The sequence below is a fragment of the Urocitellus parryii genome, chromosome 10 (assembly GCF_045843805.1).
Source record: "Urocitellus parryii isolate mUroPar1 chromosome 10, mUroPar1.hap1, whole genome shotgun sequence".
NCBI lineage: Eukaryota > Metazoa > Chordata > Mammalia > Rodentia > Sciuridae > Urocitellus > Urocitellus parryii.
Window position 1 is genome coordinate 139,824,253 of NC_135540.1, and position 22,672 is coordinate 139,846,924.

At 55.7% G+C, this 22,672-nt stretch overlaps 1 protein-coding gene across 1 annotated transcript; it reads left to right on the plus strand.

Moving 5' to 3' along the window:
* The first annotated feature begins 6,921 nt into the window (after positions 1 to 6,921).
* On the plus strand, positions 6,922 to 11,041 carry Msx1 (msh homeobox 1). Its single transcript, XM_026395288.2, has 2 exons — positions 6,922 to 7,599; positions 9,907 to 11,041. The coding sequence occupies exons 1-2, from the start codon at positions 7,131 to 7,133 to the stop codon at positions 10,347 to 10,349; spliced, it is 912 nt and encodes a 303-aa protein (XP_026251073.1). The 5' UTR covers positions 6,922 to 7,130; the 3' UTR covers positions 10,350 to 11,041.
* The last annotated feature ends 11,631 nt before the right edge of the window (positions 11,042 to 22,672 follow it).

A 22,672-nucleotide genomic window follows, 5' to 3' on the forward strand; every position in this document is an offset into this window, starting at 1 on the left:
CTAGTGTAAGCTGCTCCCAGGTGTTGACTAGGGATAAAGAGTCGCTGTGAAGACTAAGCTAAATCTTATTAAGCACTCAGAAGCGCCCTTGGCAAAGTGCATGTTCGAGGGCTTGCTCATTGACTTCTAAGAAACGCTATTCTTACTCCTGGTGTTGGGTTCCTCCTCCTCCTGGTCTCTGGGGCTCAGTCCCTCCTCTCACAGGGAGGAGGACATTGGGGCAGCTGCCCATCACACCCACTGAAGTCTGCAGGGGCAGTCATTTGCCCATGTCCCATGCTCTGAGGCCATGGCAGAGCCCAGTCCTAGCAGGGCTCTGCAGAGAGTCACACCACCTCCACCCGCCCCACTTCTGTTCACACTGGGTCCTGCAGGACGGGGGCAGTTCCAGCAGCCTCCACCTTCCACAGCCAAACCTGCTCACCCTGGCAGGGAACTGAACCACAGCTGGAGGCTTTGCCGCCCTCCCCAGACAGAGGCCAGGCGGGAAAGCTGGAGCCCTATCACAGCGAGCTGCAGCGGAGACTGCCCTGGCACTGCCAGTCCTGGTGTCCCCGGGCCAGGCTGTGCAGGGGAGTGCTGCTTCAACTCTTGGAGTGTCACTCTTCTCACGGGAAAGTGGGTGCCCACCTGAGGCACTGCGGTGGAATCAGGAAGCCCTGGTGTGCACACCCCTCCTCACTTCTTTGAGCTCCTCTGCTCTGTGATCCAGGGTGAGCAAAATCGGGTTGGCGAATGCAAAGGCCCCCGGGAGTGGGGTGCAGGGTGGAGGCTGGTCGCCCTCTTTCCTGGACACTCTGAGGCCTGGAGGTTAAGTGCAAGAGGCTGGAGACTCTGGCAGCAGGGGCCCTGGAGAGGGGGAGTGAGTCGCCACAGGAGACCTGACTGGGGCCGCCTACCCGACTTGAGCTTGGACTTCTCTGCAGAAAAGTGCATTGCTTGCTGTCCCAGTCAGTCTGGACACCCTGGTCCCCTCCAGAATGTTCCATCTTCACTAGCTATTTCCACCCTGGAGTTCTAGAACAGTAGGGGCGAAGGACTAAGCTGCCACCTCCTAGATCTGCCAGGCCTCCTGCAGCCTTTGCCTTTTGGGCCCCCATGAGAACACCAGAGAACCAGGGAAGGCTCACGGTGCGCTCCCAGGCCAGTTGGTAACCTGGGAACGGAGGCTCCAGAGAGAAATTACTAGCTGGAGGCCCCAGCAGGACTGGAGTGGCAGGACCCGCGGGAGGGGCACTTCCTGCCGCTCCTGAAGGTGTGCCTGCCTGCCTGCTGCTGCTGGGCGCGGGAGGAAGTCACGTTAGCTTCTGAGTGACTTGAAGGAGTGATTCAGACTGAATCACGGGGCCAGGAGAGCTGAGGGCAGGGGCCAGGAGATTTGGGGGAAGTGACTGAAAGGCAGGGAGGGAAAGAGAAATGGTAACCACAGAGACCGAGTACTCAGAGTGCAGAGAGATGGGGCCTCTTGGCTGTGGGGAGATCCACCCGCAGAGACCCAGAGGCCAGCTCAGACACCGAGAGCCACTAGAGACTGGGCCTCAGAATCCGGTGTGGACCGACAGGAGTGGAATGTGGAAAGCCTGGACCTACAGGGTGGAATAAGGGAGTGGGGAGGAAGTCCCATGGTCCAGGGGGCCTCCCCATGCCCTGCTCTGCCCAGCGGGTCCCTGCAGTCCAGCTGCCCCCGTCCCTGACAGTGGGGTGGATCCCCACTTCCAGGGGACACTCTTGCTGGGCTCCCCTTGAGTCCCCCGTTTTCCAGCCTTGACTCTGGCCTTCTGGGCACCCCCTCCTGGGCTTCCAACACTTAGGACTCCCCAGCTCTGAGCCTGGCGCCTTGGTTCTCAGTAGTCTGTACCTAGGGCTCCTGTGCTCTGGGCCTCTACCCAGCCTCTCTGCCTCCTGAGTTTCTCCATCACTCTTCTGCCCATCTCTGTGCACTTTAAAGCCCACAAACCAAGGCCCTCGCCTGGTCCTGCAGCTTAGAGTCCTGGCCTGTTTTCTTCCTGACCTGATATCCTAGACATTTGGTAAATTCATGGGGGAAAAAAAACTCCACATCCTTCAGAGATCTCAGCCAGGGGGTGGAGGGGGAGGGAGAGCAGGAGAAGGGGTAGTAAACTGGACCCAAGACCTAGTTCCTGGATTGGGGGGTGTGGCTGGGAGCTGTTCCACCAAATGCTGCAAGCATCGATGTATTTTAATGCTCTTGGATTTTTGAGACTGCTTCTAGGAGCTGAAAGAGTGGATTTGGTGGTTCAGACCCACCCCTGCCAACCACCAAGTGGTGTGACCCTGAGCAAGATGCTAACCCCTGCGATTTTGTTCTTCCATGGGGTTGGGGGTGGCTAATCTTAATACTTTTTCTCCCCGAGTAGAGAGGATTGAATCAGATACAATTTGTGAAACCTCGGGCAGGCCTGACACTCAACTCCTTAAGCCAGTTCTTTCTCCCATTCCCTCCATCCCCCTGCCCTCCCAGGCCCTTGCTGGAATTGAGATGGGGCCCTCAGCGGCCGGGGCAGAGCCTGGGGGAAGCCGAGGAGCCTTCCTCCGCTGGGGGTGGCGCAGCCAGGATGGAAGATGTTTGGCCGGCGGAGCCTGGGGGTCCGCCTGACATCTCCAGGCTTAAATAACCCTGCGTCTTTGTTATTCGTCGGCAGCAAAGTGCTTCGTTACGCCTGATTGGTCTAATTGCTTTGAAATGGGATATATTATCTATAATTATAGAGCTCTAGGAGGAGCCGGCCGGCCTCCGCTTTCATCTTCCCCAAGTGCACCCTCATGTCGCGATCACATTAATTTGGGCCATTTGAAAGGGGGTTCTCTCTTCCGCGGATCCTGGCCCCCTCGCCCCCTCCAGAATTTAAAGGCACAAGGAAGGCCGGACTGAGAGGGGGGAAGGAGGCCGGTGGGGGGTGGGAAAGGGGCCGAAGCCGTGCAGTCGAAACCCACCGCGCTCGGGCTGTTAGTCCCACCGCAATAGTGGGGCCGGCTCAGCGGAGGAATTTTCGAGGAGAAAACAGTTTTTATGAGTAGTTTTATTTTGCTGTCATGTTGAGGAAAGATACCCAAACTCTTCAAAGGCACAAGTTCCCCCCGGGTCACCGAATCTGTGATCTGCTGAAGATTCTGTCTGCTCTCTGGGGGCTTTTTCTCTGAACAGCAGTGTAATCCTCCTGGAGTGAGCAACTCGCACAGAGTTTTAAAAACACGATTCCCAGCGCCTCACTCCTAGGCGACAGAGGCCAAAAGATGAGATGGTGAGGTCGGGAGGGCCCCTGGGCAGGTTAGAAGATCCTCTGGCGACGCTGTCTGTCGGCCGTCAACCCCCACCCCCACCCCGGGACAAAATACCTTTTCTTTCTCCCCCTCGGCCGCCCTCCTGGCGATTGGTGAATTCCCACCAAAATAAATCGTTCCGGGTAATCGGTTTTCATAGCACATTCATTCTATTAAAGAGGACTGTTTGGGGCTCGCTAATTGCCGGGGGATCCCACTGAGCTACACATTTTAAAAAATGCACACGGGATTCCTGGGCCGAGGCTACAAAATGCAGGGGAAAGGGGGGAAGGGGACGGAGGCGACAACAACCTTGCAGAAGTGATGGGCCAGCCTGCAGGCTCTTCCAGTCCGTAGGACAATGCTTAGCGAGTGACAGCCCTAAGATGAAGGTCCTTCTAAAAGTTAATCTTTGCCCACGGGGTAACAATGTTTAGGAACAACATTATTCTGCCCCCGCCGTTGCACACCCCCGTAAGACAAGCGGCGGTGGTGGGGCACAACCCGTTTAGCTGCTTAGAAAGTGGACGCAGGACAAACTGTCTTTAGATTCCGAATTCCAGAGGTGCTTTGTTGGGGGGGGGGGGGCTTAGGTTGCCAGAGGACAAGGGGCGACAGAGCGAGGGGGAGGGGAGGGGAGCGCGAGGATGCACACGGAGCGCCAGTCCCGAGCTTTATCTGCTGCAGGCCAGCCCTGCCCTTGCCAGGCATGAATTACAGCCGGGCTTTCTCGGCTGCAGCGGCCGCCCGAAGAAATGCCGGGGTAGAAGCGCCTCGGGTTAGTGCTGGCGGCGAGATAACAGGCACAGCCCCCCGGCCTGTCAGCTCGCTGAACCCACCAACCGGGAAATCAGTAAAGGCCCAGACAAAAAATTAACTCAAAGAATGCTCCCTCTCTCTGCTCCCAAACTCGAGCCTTTCCTCTGGCGGGAACCGACAACACGCCGATTTTCTTTCTTTTCTCTAACTCCCTGCTCCGAGTCTGAGGGCGCGCGGGCATCTTTCCTCCGCAGTCCAGTGGCAGCTACGTGCAAGAGTCTTGCGCTATTGTGCCTCGCCGTGGAGTGTGCCCCTTCCCTCCGCAGATGCGCTGCCCGGCCTCGCGACGCCTGCACTGGGCTAACCCGCCGCTCCAGCGACAGCGGACACGAATGCCCAGGGAACCTAAAAAGAAGATGCGCTGGGGTTCGGGACTGGGCAAAGGACCCGAGCGGCGGGCTGCAGCGCCCCAGGCTGCGGGCACAGGCTCTTTGCTCCCTGGAGGCGGGGGCGCGACTTCAAGGGCCCCTGCGCCGGCTGCAGCCTTTGATCCGGCCGCCGCTGGCGCCTAAAAACAACATCCTCGTCTGCCTATTAGGCGCGTTGAAGGATCGTGACAGATTGTTTATCCCCACAATTAGCGATGCGGCCCTGCTCAGGCCGCTCGCCTCCCCCTGGGCCGGCCGCGGCCCGCCTCGCTGCTCTGGTCACCCGCGACCGGCGGGAGTTGCTCGGGATCGCGGTCGCTCTGAGCCCTGGGCCCTAAAGGAGTCCAAGTGGGTTCAGAGCCCCGGAAGCCGTCGGCACAGTTGCGTGTACTGTGTTCTTGCTGATGTGCATTATTCCGGGAAGAGTTTTTAAGTATATCATTCTTAAAGTGAACCGGGAGTCAAACATTTTGAGTTGGGGGTCGAGGCCCCGGACCTGAAAGATATTCTAATCGCTTTTAAAGTGTTGCCCCCAAAGCATATGAGTCTCTGTTCCTCTCTCTCTTTAACCCGAGTTCAGACTGAGACGCAGAGTGGGTTGTTGATCCCGCTACAGTTTACTTAGAGCTGCTAGGGACCGAAGTTCATCCCTGCTGCGCTGCATGCAAGGTGTTCGGTCCACATCTGAGCTCAGCTTCGATTTGCTCAGCTTTAAAATACTTCTACCCAAGTACATTCGGGCAGACCCAGGGGGCCCCCAGTCCACCGCGCGACCTAAAGGCCCCAGCCCAGTGCCTAAATCGCATCTTGGATCCTAAGAATCTCAGAAGGCAGCGTAAATTTCACCAGGAGGGAAGTATTCCAGAACCCGCCCCAGGTCTTCACATATCTCAGGAGCCTGTGGGCAGACGTGAGGCCGAGGATCTCACTGGCGTCCGCAGCCCGACCCCTCCTGCCAGACCCCGGACGCCGTCAGGGTAATAAAGCTCCTGCTCTAGTAATTCATTTCCCTTAATCTGGACTCCCCTAATCTACAGCTTTTATTGCTCCCAGTTAAAAGGCGAGGGAATTCGCTGTCCCTCTGCGCTCGGATAATTACCCCTAAATGGCCACTGCAGCCCCTTGTGTTTCCTGGAGATTAGAACCCTGCAGTCATCAATGGCCGGTCCCGGTGAGCCGCCAATCACCTCCGCTAGCTCCCCGGGAGCCGCCTGCCTGGGCCCAGGGATAAGAGGCTGTAAAAGAGATGGTACAAAAACCCGCCGGACCTCGACCCTTGTTTGCCTAGATCTCACTTTTAAGAGCACATCCCAACTCATTTTTTTTTTAACAGCAAAAATAAAATCACGTTTCCTCCGAAATTGGCAAAACAAAAGTTCTCAAGCCCAGCACCAAGGACCCACCTCTAGGCACCGTCCTCTTTCTCCTGGCCCACTCCCCATATTTGCCTCTCCCCTCAGAGATCGCGACCCAGAGATAGGGACGTGTTATTGTTTCCACGGGCGCATTGTCTGAGGTCATGTTAAGGCCAGATCTGTGTTTTGTTGGCGTTTCTGCTGGGTTTATTTCAATAAATTTCTCTCAAAAGGATTCAGTGGCTCCTTCCCGAAGCGGTCGCTGGTGTAGATGTGACCCTGGGGAGAGATGCTCAGAGAAGGGAAAGTACACGTCATGTACGAAAACCGATTCTAGATTACGAGTAATGGTGTGTATTCTTACAGCCACAGAACCGCCAGGAACCGGCTTCCTTTGGCAAACTTTAGCCCAGCTTTTAGGTAGAGTCGGGAAGGCCGGCTTTGGTCCTGAGGTGAAGTTTTGAAAGAACAACGTGACTGCGTTTTTAAAAAGAAGTCTCTCTCTCTCTCTCTCTCTCTCTCTCTCGCTCTCTCTCTCTCTCTCTCTTTTTTAATGTCTTTCCACTTGGACAAATATCTGCGATTGTTTTTTTCAAATGAAAAAGGAATTTGTAAGAAATGAACTCAGATTGTAGAGGTATTAAAGGACGGGCAGATAGCAGAGAGGGACACAGGAGCGGCGACAGACTGTAGAGAACTCCGGAGAAGCGGGAGAGGGGAGAAAAAGGGAAGGAGAGAAAGGGGAGGAGGGGGCAGCGGAGATAAGGGAGGGCAGGAGAGACGGGGCAGAGAGAAGCCCCAGGAACACAGTAAGATAGGGACCCCGGGCACCTGGAGGGACGGATGCCACTAGGGCTTTGGGGAGGAGGAAAGTCTCCTTGGCACCCTCCCCTCCTTTGCCCTCCGGTCCCGGCGGAGCCCAGCCCTGCGCGCCCCCAGGCCGGCGCGCCTAGGGGCCTGTCCCCAGGAGCGCGGCCCAATGGGTCTCTGTGGGCCCGCCCCCTCGAGCGCTGATTGGCCGCCGCCGCGCTGGCCTCGCCTTATTAACAAGTTCTCTGGGGAACAGCGGCCGGACCCGGAGCCGGCTAGTGCGCCCGGGAACTCGGCCTGCGTAGCGGCGGCAGCGGGGAGCCAGGCCCAGCGCGCCAGAGCTGGCTCTCTGGGGGGGAGGCGAGAGGCGCGCGCGGGAGGGCCCGCCGGGCTAGGGCCCCGGGCGCTCCCAGAGGCCCGCCGCGCTCCCAGCCCGCCCGAATCCCATGCCTGGCGGCTGGCTTGTGCTACGGCAGGAGGGGGGGCCCGGCTCTGCATGGCCCCGGCTGCTGATATGACTTCTTTGCCACTCAGTGTCAAAGTGGAGGACTCTGCCTTCGGCAAGCCGGCGGGGGGAGGCGCGGGCCAGGCCCCCACAGCTGCCGCGGCCACGGCGGCCGCGATGGGCGCAGATGAGGAGGGGGCCAAGCCCAAAGTGTCCCCTTCGCTCCTACCCTTCAGCGTGGAGGCGCTCATGGCCGACCACAGGAAGCCTGGGGCCAAGGAGAGCGCACTGGCGGCCTCCGAGGGCGCGCAGGCGGCGGGCGGCTCCGTACAGCCGCTGGGCGCCCGGCCCGGGTCTCTAGGCGCTCCGGATGCGCCCTCCTCGCCGCGGCCTCTCGGCCATTTCACCGTGGGAGGACTCCTCAAGCTGCCAGAGGATGCTCTGGTCAAAGCCGAGAGCCCCGAGAAGCCCGAGAGGACCCAGTGGATGCAGAGCCCTCGCTTCTCCCCGCCCCCAGCCAGTGAGTAGCCAGAACTCGGGCAGCGAGGGAGGGCGCTGGAGGGTGTGGGACCGAGGGCGCCAGGCCGCGCGCCGGCGCCTGCTTGTCTCGGGCGTCTTCGTACCTGCAGCAGGGTACCTGGAGGCCGAGCTGCCCAGGCGTTGGCGGAGAGGCCGGGTTTTAGCCTCTTCCCACTCCCACCCAGTTAGAGACCTGGCTGTGGCCCAGCTCGCGGTCCGTTTTCAGGGCTCTATGCCTTGGCGCGGTGACGCTGCCTTAGAAGTTCACTTGTAGGACGCTGGTACCCGGGCACCCTCTTTTCCTGCCACTGCCAGCGACCCCGGGAGTCCCTGCGGTCCCATCTGACCCGAAACTCTGACACTTGTCTTGACTCCAAGGGATGGGTCGGTGTGGCGCGGACATCCTGACCCTTGGGCGGAGTTTCACTTTCTCGTGGAGGAAGCCTGCTGCCCCTCTCATTGAAGGTACCTCCAGCGGAGAGGTTCCGAAGTTCTTACAAAACTCCGTCCTCCCCATCAATTTTGAAGCCAATACTTGGTGCTCTAGGCGGTTGGATGATTTAGGGGAAGGGGGCACTAAATTTCCCGAGCAGGGGGCGGGGCCCCAAGGCCGTTGGGGACAGAGCCCTCTCAAATCTTGCCTGGCGCTCGCCTACGTCGCGGACTGGGTGATCCAAACGGACTCCAGCAGCTCGAGGCGCGTTCCCGGGTGGTTCCAAGGCCTCGCGGGCCCCTGGCTTTGCCCAGCGAACAGTCTCAGAGGTATTTCAGGAGCACGGGAAATTCCCAAGTTTTCCTCGTTTCCTCCGATTATTTTGCGCGGCATAATAGCAGCACGAATTCAATGGCGTGATGCTGAGGAATGATTTTTATCTGGGGATTAAACGTCTTTGAAAAGGCAGCCCCTCCCTGGGCCTAGTGGCCAGAGAAGGTGGCCTAGTGCTGGGCTGTCGCTGCTGAAGAGACTTAGTTTCCCTCGGCGCCCGCCTCTCCCGCAGCCCAGCGGAAAGCAAGCCCCGGGCCAACTGCTTCCCGCAGAGGCCTTGAGCGGGGAAGAGGGGGGGGATGTTAACCCAGGATTTCGTTTGACTCACATCCTAGTGGCTGGAGAACCCAAAGGATCGTTTTGTTTGGGGTGTTTTTATTTTTTAAAGCACGAAAACAATGCGTAGTTGGGCAAAACCCGCATGGTAAAACGTCCTCAATTTTGATTCATTTTTCCGTGAGGAAATCCTGCTGTGGAGGAAAAGCATCCTTCCCACGACTTGAGAACTTGGCTTAGGGCCTTGGACCTGGGACCCCAAAGTCAAGGCGATTCCCATTTTCCTGGGAGTGATTGGTTGTGTGTTTTCTAAGGCGGGAGTGACTGCTGTAGCAGGGCCGGTGCACACAGCAGCCCAGCGCCTGACCTGGGTCTGGTTGTGCCTCTCTGCTCATCCTCGAGGTGTATTTGAAAACCAAAAGGAGAGTTGGGCACCACTGGTCTTTGCAAACTGAGTCACAAGCTGTGTCCCCACCTACCTCTATCCTGTAGTTTAAGTGTGGCCCAGGGCAAAAGCCCTACAGGTGGAGGGAGAGGCCCAAGAGAAAACTGAGATAGTCTGGAGGAACCCGGTTGATATGAAGAGGCTTCTTCACTGCCCCAAGTGGCTCTTTACATACTTAGGTGGCCACAGTGTGACCTCTGTGATGGCCAGGAGTCTCCACCTTTGGTTTGTGGAGTCCTGTCCGTGAAGCCCTGTAGGAATCTGCTGTTCCAGGGACAGTGGGATTTGGAGAAACGGGTTCTATGCCACACTTCGGCCTAACCCGAAGCTGAGCACTTGGTAGACACAGATAAGTGCTTGGCCAGCCATGAAACTCAATGTGACCTTGGGCTGCTTATGGGCCTCTTTCTACACATGCCGTGGTCTGTATTAATACCTCCTTCCTTCTGTGCGTGGTGTGGGAGGAGGCCCTGCTGCGAACTGTTTCCTAAGCTGCCTTTGAGCCCAGCTCTGTTCTGGCCTTGAACGTAGTAGGCATCGGCCTTGAGTGTGAGTTTCTTTCATCTAGAATCTTAGTTACTAATTCTTTCATCTAGAATCTTAAGTTACTAATTTGCACAAAGTAGACGAGAGCTTCCTTGCGGGGTTGCAGTGGGCATCTGAGGAAGCATTTTCAAGTACCTCCCCTAGGGCCAGCACCAAGGCACGTGGCGAAAAGCAGTAGCTAACCTGGGTATTGACAATTACTACTACTTTATGGGCTGATCCTGCTCCAGCACGGCTCTCTTAACCCCCTGCCTGTTTTTCCCACGGCACCCTAGGGCGGCTGAGCCCACCGGCCTGCACCCTGCGAAAGCACAAGACCAACCGCAAGCCGCGGACGCCCTTCACCACCGCGCAGCTGCTGGCGCTTGAGCGCAAGTTCCGCCAGAAGCAGTACCTGTCCATCGCCGAGCGCGCCGAGTTCTCCAGCTCGCTCAGCCTCACCGAGACGCAGGTGAAGATCTGGTTCCAGAACCGCCGCGCCAAGGCCAAGAGACTGCAGGAAGCAGAGCTGGAGAAGCTGAAGATGGCGGCCAAACCCATGCTGCCGCCCGCCGCCTTCGGCCTCTCTTTTCCTCTGGGCGGTCCTGCCGCAGTGGCCGCCGCGGCGGGTGCCTCACTCTACAGTGCCTCTGGCCCCTTCCAGCGTGCGGCGCTGCCGGTGGCACCTGTGGGACTCTACACGGCTCACGTGGGCTACAGCATGTACCACCTGACATAGGTGGCCCCAGGGTGGCCCACCTGTGTACCAGCTGATTCCTCCAGCCCGTCTTCTACAGCAGCAGGAGTCCCGCGGCGGGGCTCCCCTGCTCTGCACCACCTGCCCCTTCCCTTTACTCCCCACGCTGATCCCATTTCCCCTGGTTTCTCCCTGAGTTCACTCTCATTCATGTCTGATCCCTTCGGAAAAAGTGGCTGGAAGGGTCCTTCGTTCTCTTCCAGAATCTAGATCTTCACCCTCGAGTTACAGGTGGGGAAACTAAGGCTGGAGAGGCTGCAAGATGTGCCCAGTGTCTCCAGCAGACTGAGAAGCAGAGGCTGTGGCTCCTGCAGAGCTACTTCCTGCCCTGACATCAGGCAGGAAAAGCTCAGAGAAATTAGTGTTGGAGGATTCTAGAAATGAGAACAGTTTGAAAGAGAGAAGAGCCTCCCGGGGAGATGGACCCCAGTTCCTTCCATTGGAAATCTTAAGAGCTTCAGCAGCCAAACATTGCTTTGGGGGCAGGGCATATAGATGCGTTGCAAAGGTAGGTTGAAGGGACTTCTCTTACCAGTGCCAGAAAAATATTGTAAAATTTTAAAAAAAAAATCTGTTTCTATTTAACAGTACATTCTCGTGGCTCTCGAGCCTCCCTTTGGAAGGGAGTCTGTGTACTATGTAATATACTGTATATTTGAAATTTTATTATCATTTATATTATAGCTATATTTGTTAAATAAATTAATTTTAAGCTACAAGAAATCATCTGTTTGCTATTTTAGTCCTGTATTTTAATATTACTTCTTGTCTTTTCACACACAACAATTGCTTTTCAGTTTGATGATAGTTTTATACCAGCAACTTTCAAAGGCAACAACAGGATCTGCAGAGATGGCGGGGGTATCTCTGGAACACACAGGACAGATCTGCATTAGCAAAGTCAAGTGGAGAATTGAAGCAATTACCTAGGATAATTAGGCTCAATTTTCCAATTCACTTTAAGCTGAAATCGACACTTGCTCAGGCGACCCATAACCGACTCTTTCTTTTTTCCTCCCCTTTTAACCTGTCTGTGAAAACAAAGTGAATCGCTCAAATGGTTTGATGACTGTAGACAGCTAATCCAGACAATTCCCACCCCCCACAAACCTGTTTTTCCCACAGGAGGGCGGGTGGGGTGGGGGATGGAAGCAATTGCTCTGCTTCTCTGAATGACTGACTGTGTAGATTGTGGAACCAATTGTGAGCTGCCAGAATGTGAGTGCCTTTGCACCCCTGTCACGACCCCTTACAACTCACAAACACACACACAACACAACTGCGTCAAACTTCAAAGAAAACCCAAGGCCACCACACATCTCACCTTGGTTACTGCTTTGTGGGGCTTGGCTTCCCAACAGTCACAAATTTGTTTTTTCTTCTCTGCAGTAAGTCAAGTTCAGGCTTCCAAAGGTGAATATTTATGCCTAAGTGCCAAGTTTCACCTTCTGGGGAGAATTCGGCAAGGATGTTGAAGACAGAAAATGACCCTTTAATAAATAGTCTATTAAGTTCCCCACACTTAATAGTCTCTTTCCTGTTGGAGGCCACCTGATAAATTCTCACCAAATTTTCTCACCCCCTTTCCTCCAAACTACTTGGTGGTGGCCTCATGCCCAAAACTTCATGCAGGAAGCCCCGGACAACCTCTGCCTCAGCCACTAAGAGGGTCCTCCAGTAGGCCAAGGGTAACTAGGACCCCAGTACCTGGACTTAGAAAGGGGTCATCATTTCTTTTTGGCACTGGGGATTGAATTCTGGGGCACTTGACCACTGAGCACATCCCCAGCCCTATTTTGTATTTTATTTAGAGACAGGGTCTCTCTGAGTTACTTAGCAACCTTGCTTTTGCTGAGGCTGGCTTTGAACTCATGATCCTCCTGCCTCAGCCTTCCCAGCCACTGGGATTACAGGCATGTGCCACGGTGCCCAGCTAGGGGCCATCATTTCTACAGATAGAAGCTGAGTATAGTGGCGCATGCCTGTAGTAGAGAAAGAGTAAAAATGGAGTCTAGGGCACAATGTGCTTTTCTAGCCCCAGGGGCACAAGGTTGTCCTGGAATTCAGGAGTGCCCAGTGTTGCCCTTCGGCATGTGTGGGCTCTACCCTGTCTCTGGACAAATTCAGGGGTTCCCTGACATTGGACCCTTGTAGCTTGAGTCTTGTGCTGGGTCTGAGCTTGTGGCAGCAGCCTCTCTGAGGGGAGGAAGATGGCTCCCTGTGGAGCTCAGTTCCACCATAGCAGACAGTGGGGGAGACCCTGGGCCTTGGCGTTCAGCCTCAATCTTCCAGAAGCACTGCAGGACAGGGACCTGGGCCTCCCCATCCCCAAGAGTGTGGGGTTGCACCTACGAGGTCTTTTACTCCCACCCCACATGGCCCTTTAAGTCAGCATGGAAGTTGGGGGCCTGCTGTACCTGGCACCCACTAAAAGGTTTTCCCTTTTCTTACTTTTCTCTATGGTTTAAGCAGTGTTGGGGGGATGGTGTGTAGTACTACCTGATCCCCAGAACAACTCTTCAGGGTTCCTTCCTAGGACTCCACTGGGGACATCAAGCCTTGAGCTTCAAGTCAGACAAGCCGGTGGGGTCCGATGTGGTTGGAGCCTGCCTTCCACTTACTGATAGTTTGACCGTGGCAAGATCATGCCATCTCTCTGTACATCCGTTTTCTCACCTGCCCAATGGCCTGGGACTCCTCCCATTCCCCACCCCCAGGATTTGGGGTGTCAAGGAGCCCCCCGGGAAGGTTCCCAGGGACTACCCCGTGGGTCCGAGTTTTCTCAGCTCAGGGTCTTCCGCAGGCTCCTTCCGCTCATCCTGGATGGAGGAATGGGAGGGCTGGATCGGTTGTCTCCTTCGGTCCAGGCTCCGGGGTGTTCTGGCTCCCCCGAGTTGGCAATTTAGGGTCTAGGCAAATTTAGAGCAACATAATTGCCGTAATGAGCAACGGCTCGCGCTCTGCAGACGCGCCTCGGCTCCAGAGAGGCGGTAGCTGCAGGCGAGGCGGCGCGCCTTCCCGCTCCCTGCGCTGGGGCCGGTGGAAGGGGCCCGCCACCCGGGACCCCCGCCCGCGCGCTGTTCTGCCCTGGCTACAGGCTTTGGGTCGGGGTTTCCCTCCACTTCTGGGCCCCTTCGTTTCCCCATTTTTATTTCTTTTCGTCTAGCCCTTTCTTTCTTCTCCGTTTTCGTGTCCGAATTCCCTTCCCCGATAGGGTGTGCACACAGAAGGTGCTCAATAAATGTTTCCTGGATCGAAGCGGCTCTTGGTGTGGGATGTTCAGCCGGGTGCAGCGGGAATTCGCGACAGTGCCCAGGGCGCTCCTCGCCTACGCGGGCCATCCAAACTCGGTTCTGTTTATCAAGCGAGGGCAGGGTGGCCTGGGGCTTCCGGGACCAGGTCCTTCGCGGATCGATTTGGTGCTCTGGCAAGAAACTTCGGATCCACAGCGGCGAAGTCGCCACCTACCACGCTGGGGGGCTGTGCTGGAGGAGGAGCCGGGAGCTTCCCCATCCTACTGTGTGCTAAGAGTTTGGGTGCACGGCGCCGGCCCCGCGACTTCCATCAAACCTAGGGGATTTTTTAAAATTAATCAACTTATTTATTACAATTAGGTATATATGTCAGCAGAATGCATTTTGATTCACTGTACACAATTGCAGCACAATTTTTCATTTCTCTGCTGTACACGATGTAGTGCCGCTCCATTTGTGCAGTCATATTTGGACCTAAACCTAGAGATTTTTACAGCCTGAGGACCTCGGCCCAGGGATTGCGCGTTTTCTCAAGGTCACAGAATTGATTACGGGATAGAGCAGGGATTCGAACACAGATTCCACTTGGGACCCACGATTTCCCCCTGGTCCCCAGGTCCCTCTACTCGAGGGTCTCCTCTCCGAGTGCTGGAAGGGTTCTTCCGTGAGGACGCCTAAAATCCCTGGGAATATCTGCAACCAGGGACCTGGGACTTAGTTGTGAATTTAACCCCTTTGAGTCCGTCTTGACCAAGCAAGCGCGGCCCTCGGAGTGGTGAGAGGGACGTCTCTCACCTGCCCTCCCGCCCTCTGCATGGCGTTTGCATTTCGTTGGGGAGGAGACCCAGCCTCAGTCTGCAACTCAGCTTCCGACCGAGCGCGGTGGCAAGACTGGAGCAGCCCGTGGCATGGAAGCTGGGCCGGAGAGAGGTTAGCCGACCTCAGGGGACTTGGGGCGTCCCAGCTCGGGGCCTAGAGGCCCGGGAGGCTGGGTGGGGCTGGGGAGCTTGAGTGAAGAGCGCCTTGTTTTAGGATTCCTTTCTCCGCTCGCTGGCCCTGCGGATGACCGCGCAGATCGCTCTGGAGGCCTAATGAAAATGGTGGCTCTCGAGGCGGGGGCCGCAAGCGTGATCCCACCGCTGTGCCTCCTTTAGTGACCCGAGACCCCGAGGTGAGCCCGGCCGGCCCTAGCCTGCGCCCCACCCGGAGCCCTCGGGGGCGCAATGGGAAGCGGCGAGGAGAGGCCGCGGCCGCCTTTCAACTCGGCGGCTGGCGCCGGCCTGGCCGGGCCCCCGGGGCCGCGCGGTCTCCCTGGCTCCGTCCCGCCCTCCCCGCCGCTTGCACTGCCATACAGCCGGGACAGTCCCCTGGCGCCCCGGGAAGCACCCCATCCCCAGCCTCCACGACCAATGCCCACTCTCCAGGGCAACCCAAGCTCCTGCCCCACGCTCTCCGAATGCCTTCGTTTCTACTCGACAGCTCCCACTCGGCGGCGCCCGCCGCGCCCGCGCAGGCCTGGGGGACCCTCGCCGCGCACTGCCGGCCTCCTCCACAGCGCCGCCCCGCGGCCCTGCGCTCCTCAGCCCCAGCTCCTCCCAGTCCCGTGTGTCCCACGCTGGACTCGGCTCCCTTGGTGACAGACAGAGCCTACCAGCGCATGCACACATCATCAACAGCACACACCACACCACGCACACACCCACACACCAAAAATACATGCACCGCACATGCCCAACCCGCACACATACACCAACACATATGTCCAACCAAGCACATCACACAAAATCACAAAATCAGCTCTCATCACCAACTACGCACACAGCCCATGCACACAAATACAGCCAACAAATACACAACACACGTACACAACTCAGACCAACACGCACCCCCAAATGACACACAATCACACACCCCAACACCCACAACCAATACAGATTCTAACTTCCACAGTCCTAGTTTACAAAGACCAACATTACCCCCTCAAGGTCGCCTCTCACTGTGTGTGCAGGAGTTCTAAGATCTGAGACCTGGTGACAATGAGAGAGACATGTATAATCTTGAGGATAGATGGGGAGGGACACTCAGAGATAGAGACAGATGGAGAGAGAGAGAGAGCCTGGAGAAACAGACACAAAGACTCCCCCAGAGTCAGAGTGCTCCCTGTAGAGCTCATCTTAGGAAGTGAGGCAGGCAGCCCAGCACTGCGGGGTGTGGGTGGGAGATAAGCCACCCAAGGGTGCAGGTGTGAAAGGAGGGTGGGGGGCAGTTGGGCTCCCAGACACACATATTTGTGGGGTCAGTCACAGGATGCAGAACTTTCACCCGGAGAGTTCTAGAATTGCCCGAGGGAAAGTTGGGAGCCCTCTTCCAAATAAAGCTCTCCTCTCTCCCAACTGGGTGGCTGGCCAGACAGGACTCCTGCACACCTCCCACCTATGCAGAGGGTCCCAGGATTAGATCTTATGTCCCACTTATGCTCCTGGGGAACCTGGTCCAAGATCTGAAATGTCTGTCCAGCCTCTCCTCCGACTGGAAAGTAGTGGCGACACCGGCAGCCAGCAGACCACCAGTAGTGTTGCCTGCCTGGAGTTAGAATCTCCATTTACTAGCTGTGTGGTTTTGGACAAGTTACTTAACTTCTCTGAGCCCCACTTTCCCCACATATAAAGTGTGGAATTATACCGATGTTTTCCTATTTCCTGTGAAATGCTTGGTGAGATGTTTGGCACTTCCAGCAATAAACACTGATTATGAGTACTTAAAAAAGCAGTAGATTTTAAACCAGGGCAGGTAGTGTCGTGCCTCCTCAGGAGACTCTCAGAGTCCAGAGAGGACTGAGACACAGGGCTCAAATCCAGGTTTACCCTCCTCAGTATGGTCACCTCTATCTAGTAAGTCTTTGTGCCTCTTCCAGACTTTGAAATCGGGCCCTAAAGCCCGCCTTTCCGGGCTTAGCGCACCTGGGCTGGTGCTCTAAAGATGTGCCTTTGATGATATTCTATTAAATGCGAATCCAAAGGCCTGCCCTCAACTGGGGGTCTGAGGGAGCCGGCCGGTATGATGGAATGAAGGGTTCTAGGTCCTGCGATCTTAATCCCTGCGCGCAGCAGCCTGGCGTGGGGCACTTTGCGGTCCAGGTTCCAGAGAGCTTGGCTAGATCCACACTGCGGGGCCGCCTCTGCCCGTGTAGGTATTCAAGACCCGGTTTCTACCCAGATGGGTTTTTTCGGGGCCCAGGCGGATCTGTGCCGGTGGGTGTGCGCCCGAGTGCAAGGACTGCGGGCCTTTGCCATGTCTACCGAAAGGGAGGGAGATCCAGGCGACCCTTCCAGGGCCACTTCCTGGGCTCTCTGGACTCCCTTGCGGCTCCCTGCTCTGTCACCGTTCAGGCTGCCCGGAGGGTGGGAGGGGCGTTTTTGTGCCGCGGCCTCTGTGATGATACTACTTAAAAAAAAAAAAAAAAAAAGATACCCCTTTTTCTCTGGATGGTGTCCCCTCGGCTTCTGGGTGGCAGGGAGGGGGGATTTTCCCGGAGAATCTTCGGGTCCAGGCCACACAGACTGGGAGCCAGTGTTTGGACAGGCTGAGAGGTAGGTGGGCTCACTTAGGTCTCAGGTTTCCTGAGACTCAGGCTCCATCTCTTAAATGGGCAGAATGACCAGCCCTGGCAGGGTTCCCCAGAGCCGTGTTGCCCTTCTCCCTGGTGGGACTGCAACAGATCCACGAGTGTGGAATCCTCACAGGTGCTGGACCTTGCTAAAGTCACCATGTCAATCAGCAACGAATTCTGCTGGCCAGGTGTGTTGGCACCGTTGTTATCCCCACTCCATAGAGGAGGAACCCAGCACGGATGAATAGCACAGCAAGGTCGCCAGCTAGAGAGGCCAGACTGGAGCTTCCACCCCCAGGCAGGGTGCACTCCACTGGCAAGTTGGGCATAACATAAGTTATGTGTAAGTCTCTGTGCGATCAGCTGAGAGTGTGGGGGAGGGTGTCTCAGGCCGAAGGGTTGAGGGGGTTGGGAGGACAGGGATGTTCTTGTCTTTGAGCTGGGACAGGAAGGATGGAAGACCTTGTCTGTGTGCCACTGTGGACCCAGAATTAAGACACCTCTTTTAATCTCCTAATGACACAGGTGAGAAGGAGCAGAGGGTAGGTGGCTTGCCATTGGGCACACAGGGGTCTAAGACCCATCTGTGTGTACCACCCACCTCACCTCTGCTTATGGTGTGACACAGAAGTGCATCCAGTGCCCACAAGGCATTCCAGAGTGCTGCTGTCCCGGCCTGGGTCTGTTCCTGCACTTGGCAGAATCCCCTTCCTGTCTAGGTTTGGGTGGAGAAGTCCTTCTGAAGGCCATCTGGGAGATGCGCCATGTCACCAGTGGGACATTCTCTATCCTGGTTTACAGATGAGAAACTGAGGCTGGAAGGGGTCACGCAATCTGGTCACCATCATGCAGAAAGTGTGGGTAGAGTCAGAATCCCTACTTCAATCCAGGGCTCCCCCCATAAAGAATGTCAGGTAGGAGGATTGCTTCCCAGGGGGAGTAAGCTGATTCCAAGGACAGTATCGGCTTGTTTGGGGCAGAGTGGTGGAGAGGTGGGCTTCTCTACAGAGTACTTGTGAGCTGAGACCCCGAAGAATGAAGAGGAAATGGAATTCAAAGAGGGGCCAAGAGAAAAAAATCTCCCATAGAGGGGACCCACCAAGATCCTGGGACAGTCGGAGGCTGGAACTGACCTCTGGCGCTTGGAGGAGGGGCCCATAGGGTCCGCTTTGCATTTTGTGGGTCCTGGGAGGACAGAGATGTCCTGGACCCCACTCACAGGGGAAGTGCTGGCGGCTGGACCACACCGGTATCGGTGTGGAGAGGTGTCTTTCCCTCAGAAAATCCCTCCTTTTTGTGTCCCCCAACAAGGTCCAAATGAATTCTGGGAGAAATTTCGCGGTCCTCGGAGCGAAGCAGGCCCAAGACCCACGGGTGTTTCTCTGTCCCGCTGAGCTCACCTGGGCTTGCCCTTTCCAAGACCCGGTGCCCGAGCCCCCAGCGCACGCCCTGGAGCCTCGGGATCCGCTTTTCGGGCTGGGGCTGGGGGCCGCTGGGCCTCGGCTGCGGGGCGGAGTCCGCTGCGGACACAGGTCAACCGCAGCTCCCGACTCTGCGCGCTGGCCCCTCCCTCTGACACCCGCGCTGCGCCTCTGGCCCAGCTGTTCGCCAGCTGTGCGCCGGCAGACGTGCGTTCGGAGAGCTCCAGTCCTCGTTTGGCCCTTCCCCAAGCGCATGTCGCAAGCTGGGAAGGGCGAGGCCTGGTTTCCCTGCGCAGAGCAGGGATCGCAATGCCCCGACAGAGCGGGTGCCACGGTGCCCCTTGATAATAATGATGAGCATCCCACTGAACCCAGGAGCCACCTGGGGCTCAGAGAGGGGCTCAGGGTTGCTCCTGGACAGGCCAACTCAGGAAGGCCAGCGGGTGGCCCAGGGCGCCTATTAAGGGAGGGTTTTGCAAGGGCAGCTGGGCATCCAGGGAGGAAGGCACTCGCCTAATTCTCTGAATATTGTCTCGATTCGGCTTTCTTGGGGTAGTTACGGTGCCCATTTCACAGAGGTGACCTGGAATCCGAGATTCTCCTGGTCTTTGGTCTCTGCCAGGCTCCCTGCCTCTCCCAGAACCCCAGATTTTATTCAGCTCCACTTGTTGCTCCAGGTGCATCTGTCCACCCCCTCTTTCATGAGCCGCCTAGGGCAGCCTGGGCTGATGGAGCTTGACAGTTTTCAGGCCGGCTTGCAGTATGACTGGTGGGGAAGTCCATCACTGCAGTCCCCAGGGAGGCTCGCCCTGAGCCAACGTCTGGGCCAGGTGCCCCACAGGCATTATCTCATTTAATCCACACCCTCATTTCCAATCAGAAAATGCTCAGTTTGCTCTCTTTGAGGGGCAGGTCAATAGTGCCCAGAGATGTCAAGTAACATGCCCAAAGTCACCAAGCAGTGACCTCCAGAGCCTGGACTCTCAGCTCAGATCCCCAGTTTTCCCTACTGCCCTGGGGGCCTCCCGGGGGAACTTCAAAAAGTGGGGCTGAGATAGAAATTTCACTGCTCGGTGACCCTGGCAGGGACAAGGGAGGCACCTGGCCGCGCCCACCCCCCACCCAGAGCTTCTGCTCATAAAACACTCCTTGGAGAAGCCACACCTCCCCTGGGTTGAAATCCGAAGCTCCTCCCGTGGTAATCAGCTTGCTCTGGCCTGGGCAGGCGGGGCTGAGCACAGAGACTACCTGGCATGATAAAGTGCTCGGGTTCTGTGGGTGGGGGTGGGTGGGTGCACCCCTGAGCCCCGGTGTGCAGAGTGGTGCCTACCTTGTGACCCTTTTCCTGACGGCAAGCCCTGGCTCCTGGGCAGTGGACTGGGTGGCACCTCAGGGTCGAGGGCCCTTAGGAGGGCCTCTCCCCACTCTCCTCTCACCCCTTGACCCCCCATTTCTTTTTCTTCAACTTTACACTGTGATTCACAGGCTTTCTCAGGTGAAAGGGTGTAAGGTAGCTACCCTGGCTCCAGGACACTGATTAATTTAGTGACCGTCGTGGTGCGGGCAGGCTGGGAAGACCTGAGGACGGCGCTGGGCCGGGTGACCCTTTTCCCAGAAGCTCACAAAAGCAGAAACTGCTGACACTAAGGAGATGAAAAGTGTTGCATCCAGCCAGGTTGAGAATAAAACAGGATGATGTCCCTGAGGAGGGACACGGGGCGTGCAGAATCACGAGACGGAACGTGCTTCAGTGATGATCTGTCCAGCGGACGGGCACCTCTGCTTTCAAACCAAACCTCCTTTCCCCTGGTCGTCGTCCTCAGCTGCAGTGGGTAGGTGTTCACTGTGCCCATTTTGAAGGTGAGGTAACTGAGGCCCCACGGCTGCCCATGGTTGCTTGGTGGGTGAGGGGGTGAGTCAGGGGACCCAGCATCAGCCAGGTGGAAGCAGAAAAGCCAGGGGGGAGCAGTAGGAGAAAGATGTTCAATGTCTCCCCAAAAGACCTCCCATGGAGTCTCACCACCAATCAGTGAGGCGGACAGAGCACAGGTGCAGTTCCCTTTGGCCCGATGAGGAAACCACCAGGAAGGTTGGAGGATTGCCCAAGGCTGCCCCGTGAAGAACAGGCCAGACTCGGAGCCGGGTGTCGGGGTCCTGAGCTAACCACTGCTTCTGATCCAGTTGATGTGCTGTGCCACTTCTCGGGATCTGCCTCTGCCAAACAGCTGACTGATGTCTTGACCACAGCCTGCAAGACCTGGAGCCCTGAGACGCAGGAAAGAGGCAGACCCTGCTGGGCTGCTAGCCCTGGGCCAGATCACCTGCAAGCACGCAGCTCCAAAGCCTCACAGGAGTTCACCAGGTACGACTCTGATAATTATGGACAAGGATTTCCAAGAGTGGCTCAAAATGTGGGTGAATCCAGCTTGGAGGTGATCGTGGTAAAAGTCATTTAGCTCATCAGCCCCTGAGTGCTTTTCTGTGTACAGTCAGGGGAAGAAAAGCGCGATTTCTGGTTGCTGAGCACCTACTGGATTTGTCGAGCCCGTTCCTGAATTTAACATTTACACCAACAGCCCCGAGAAGCAGGGGTCCCATTGCTGTTTTTCAGAGAACACTGGATTTCAGGGTGGGTCAGTCACCTGTTCAAGGACCAGATCTAGAATTTAGATTAGGTTCTGTGCAGCTCTCAGGCCTGGGCTCTTCCAGTCACACCAAGGGCCCAAGTGTACTTCAAGAGCGGTGAAACCCATAAATGCACTTCAAAAGCACTCTGGAAAGTGGCTGCGGAAAGAAAACCAAGTAACATACTTAAAGGAAGAAGAAAGAATGTTAAAAAAATAAATAAATAAAACAAGAACAAACAAACTGAAGCCCTTCTCTTGTTGGGCTTTCACTGGAGAACATAAAGAAGCAGAGACTCGTAAAATCAGCCCTCGACTTGTTCATAATGGGCTGGTAGAGAATGCTAATGAAATGTTATGAGTTTTTTTCTTGTTAAAATCTCATTTCAAATAATTCCGTTCGTCATCCACTTTTTTTATGAGGAATGAAAACAAATGTTTTCCGAAGCTTCAAACCAAAATCTTTGTGTGGGTTTCTTGTTTGGGCCAAATATTCCATGTCTTTTCCCAGCTGGGAATTCCCTCCTCCCTCTCTCTTTTGGTCTAAGTCCTCCCTGTCCTGCTGATCCATGTTCCTTCTCTACTGTCCTTAGATGCCAGCCCTGTCCCCAGTGACGGTTAGAGTCTTGGGTTCAAGTTAGGCTGCTTTTCTTTTCTTTTCTTTTTTTTTTTTAAAGAGAGAGTGAGAGAGGAGAGAGAGAGAGAGAGAGAGATAATTTTTAATATTTATTTTTTAGTTCTCGGCGGACACAACATCTTTGTTGGTATGTGGTGCTGAGGATCGAACCCGGGCTGCACGCATGCCAGGCGAGCGCGCTACCGCTGAGCCACATCCCCAGCCCCTCTTTTCTTTTCTTGTTTTTTTAATATTTATTTTTTAGGTGTAGATGGACACAATACAATGCCTTTGTTTTTTTATGTAGCGCTGAGGATCGAACCCGGTCCCGCCCCTGCTAGGCCAGCGCTCTACCCCTGAGCCACAATCCCAGCCCCTAGGCTGCTTTTCTTAACCATTAAAAATTCAGTTTCGTTTTGATGCAAACCACACTTAAACACGCGTTTAAGATACAGCCTACGGGGCTGGGTCCGTAGCTCAGTGATAAAACCTGTGCTTAGAATGTGTGAGACCTTGTGTTCAAGCTGCAGCACCAAAAAAAAAAAAAAAAAAGAAAAAAGAAAAAATAGAGACAACATATTTTCCACTCTTCTCCCTAGAGGTTTTCAGTTTTTAAAAGTTGTTTGTAAAGTTAATTTAGATTTTTTTTTTAAATTAAGGAAGCCATACATAGTTTTGAAAGTAATGGTTCTAAAAATGTTACAGTGAAAAAGAGCAGGTCCTACCCCACCTATGACCACCCCAACTCTTTTCTCCAGATGTAAAATTTCAACTTGTAAT

Coding starts and splice junctions, on each gene's coding strand:
- Msx1 (XM_026395288.2), top strand. CDS start 7,131: ATGGCCCCGGCTGCTGATATGACTTCTTTGCCACTCAGTGTCAAAGTG. Junction 7,600..9,906: donor CTTCTCCCCGCCCCCAGCCA/GTGAGTAGCCAG, acceptor ACGGCACCCTAG/GGCGGCTGAGCCCACCGGCC.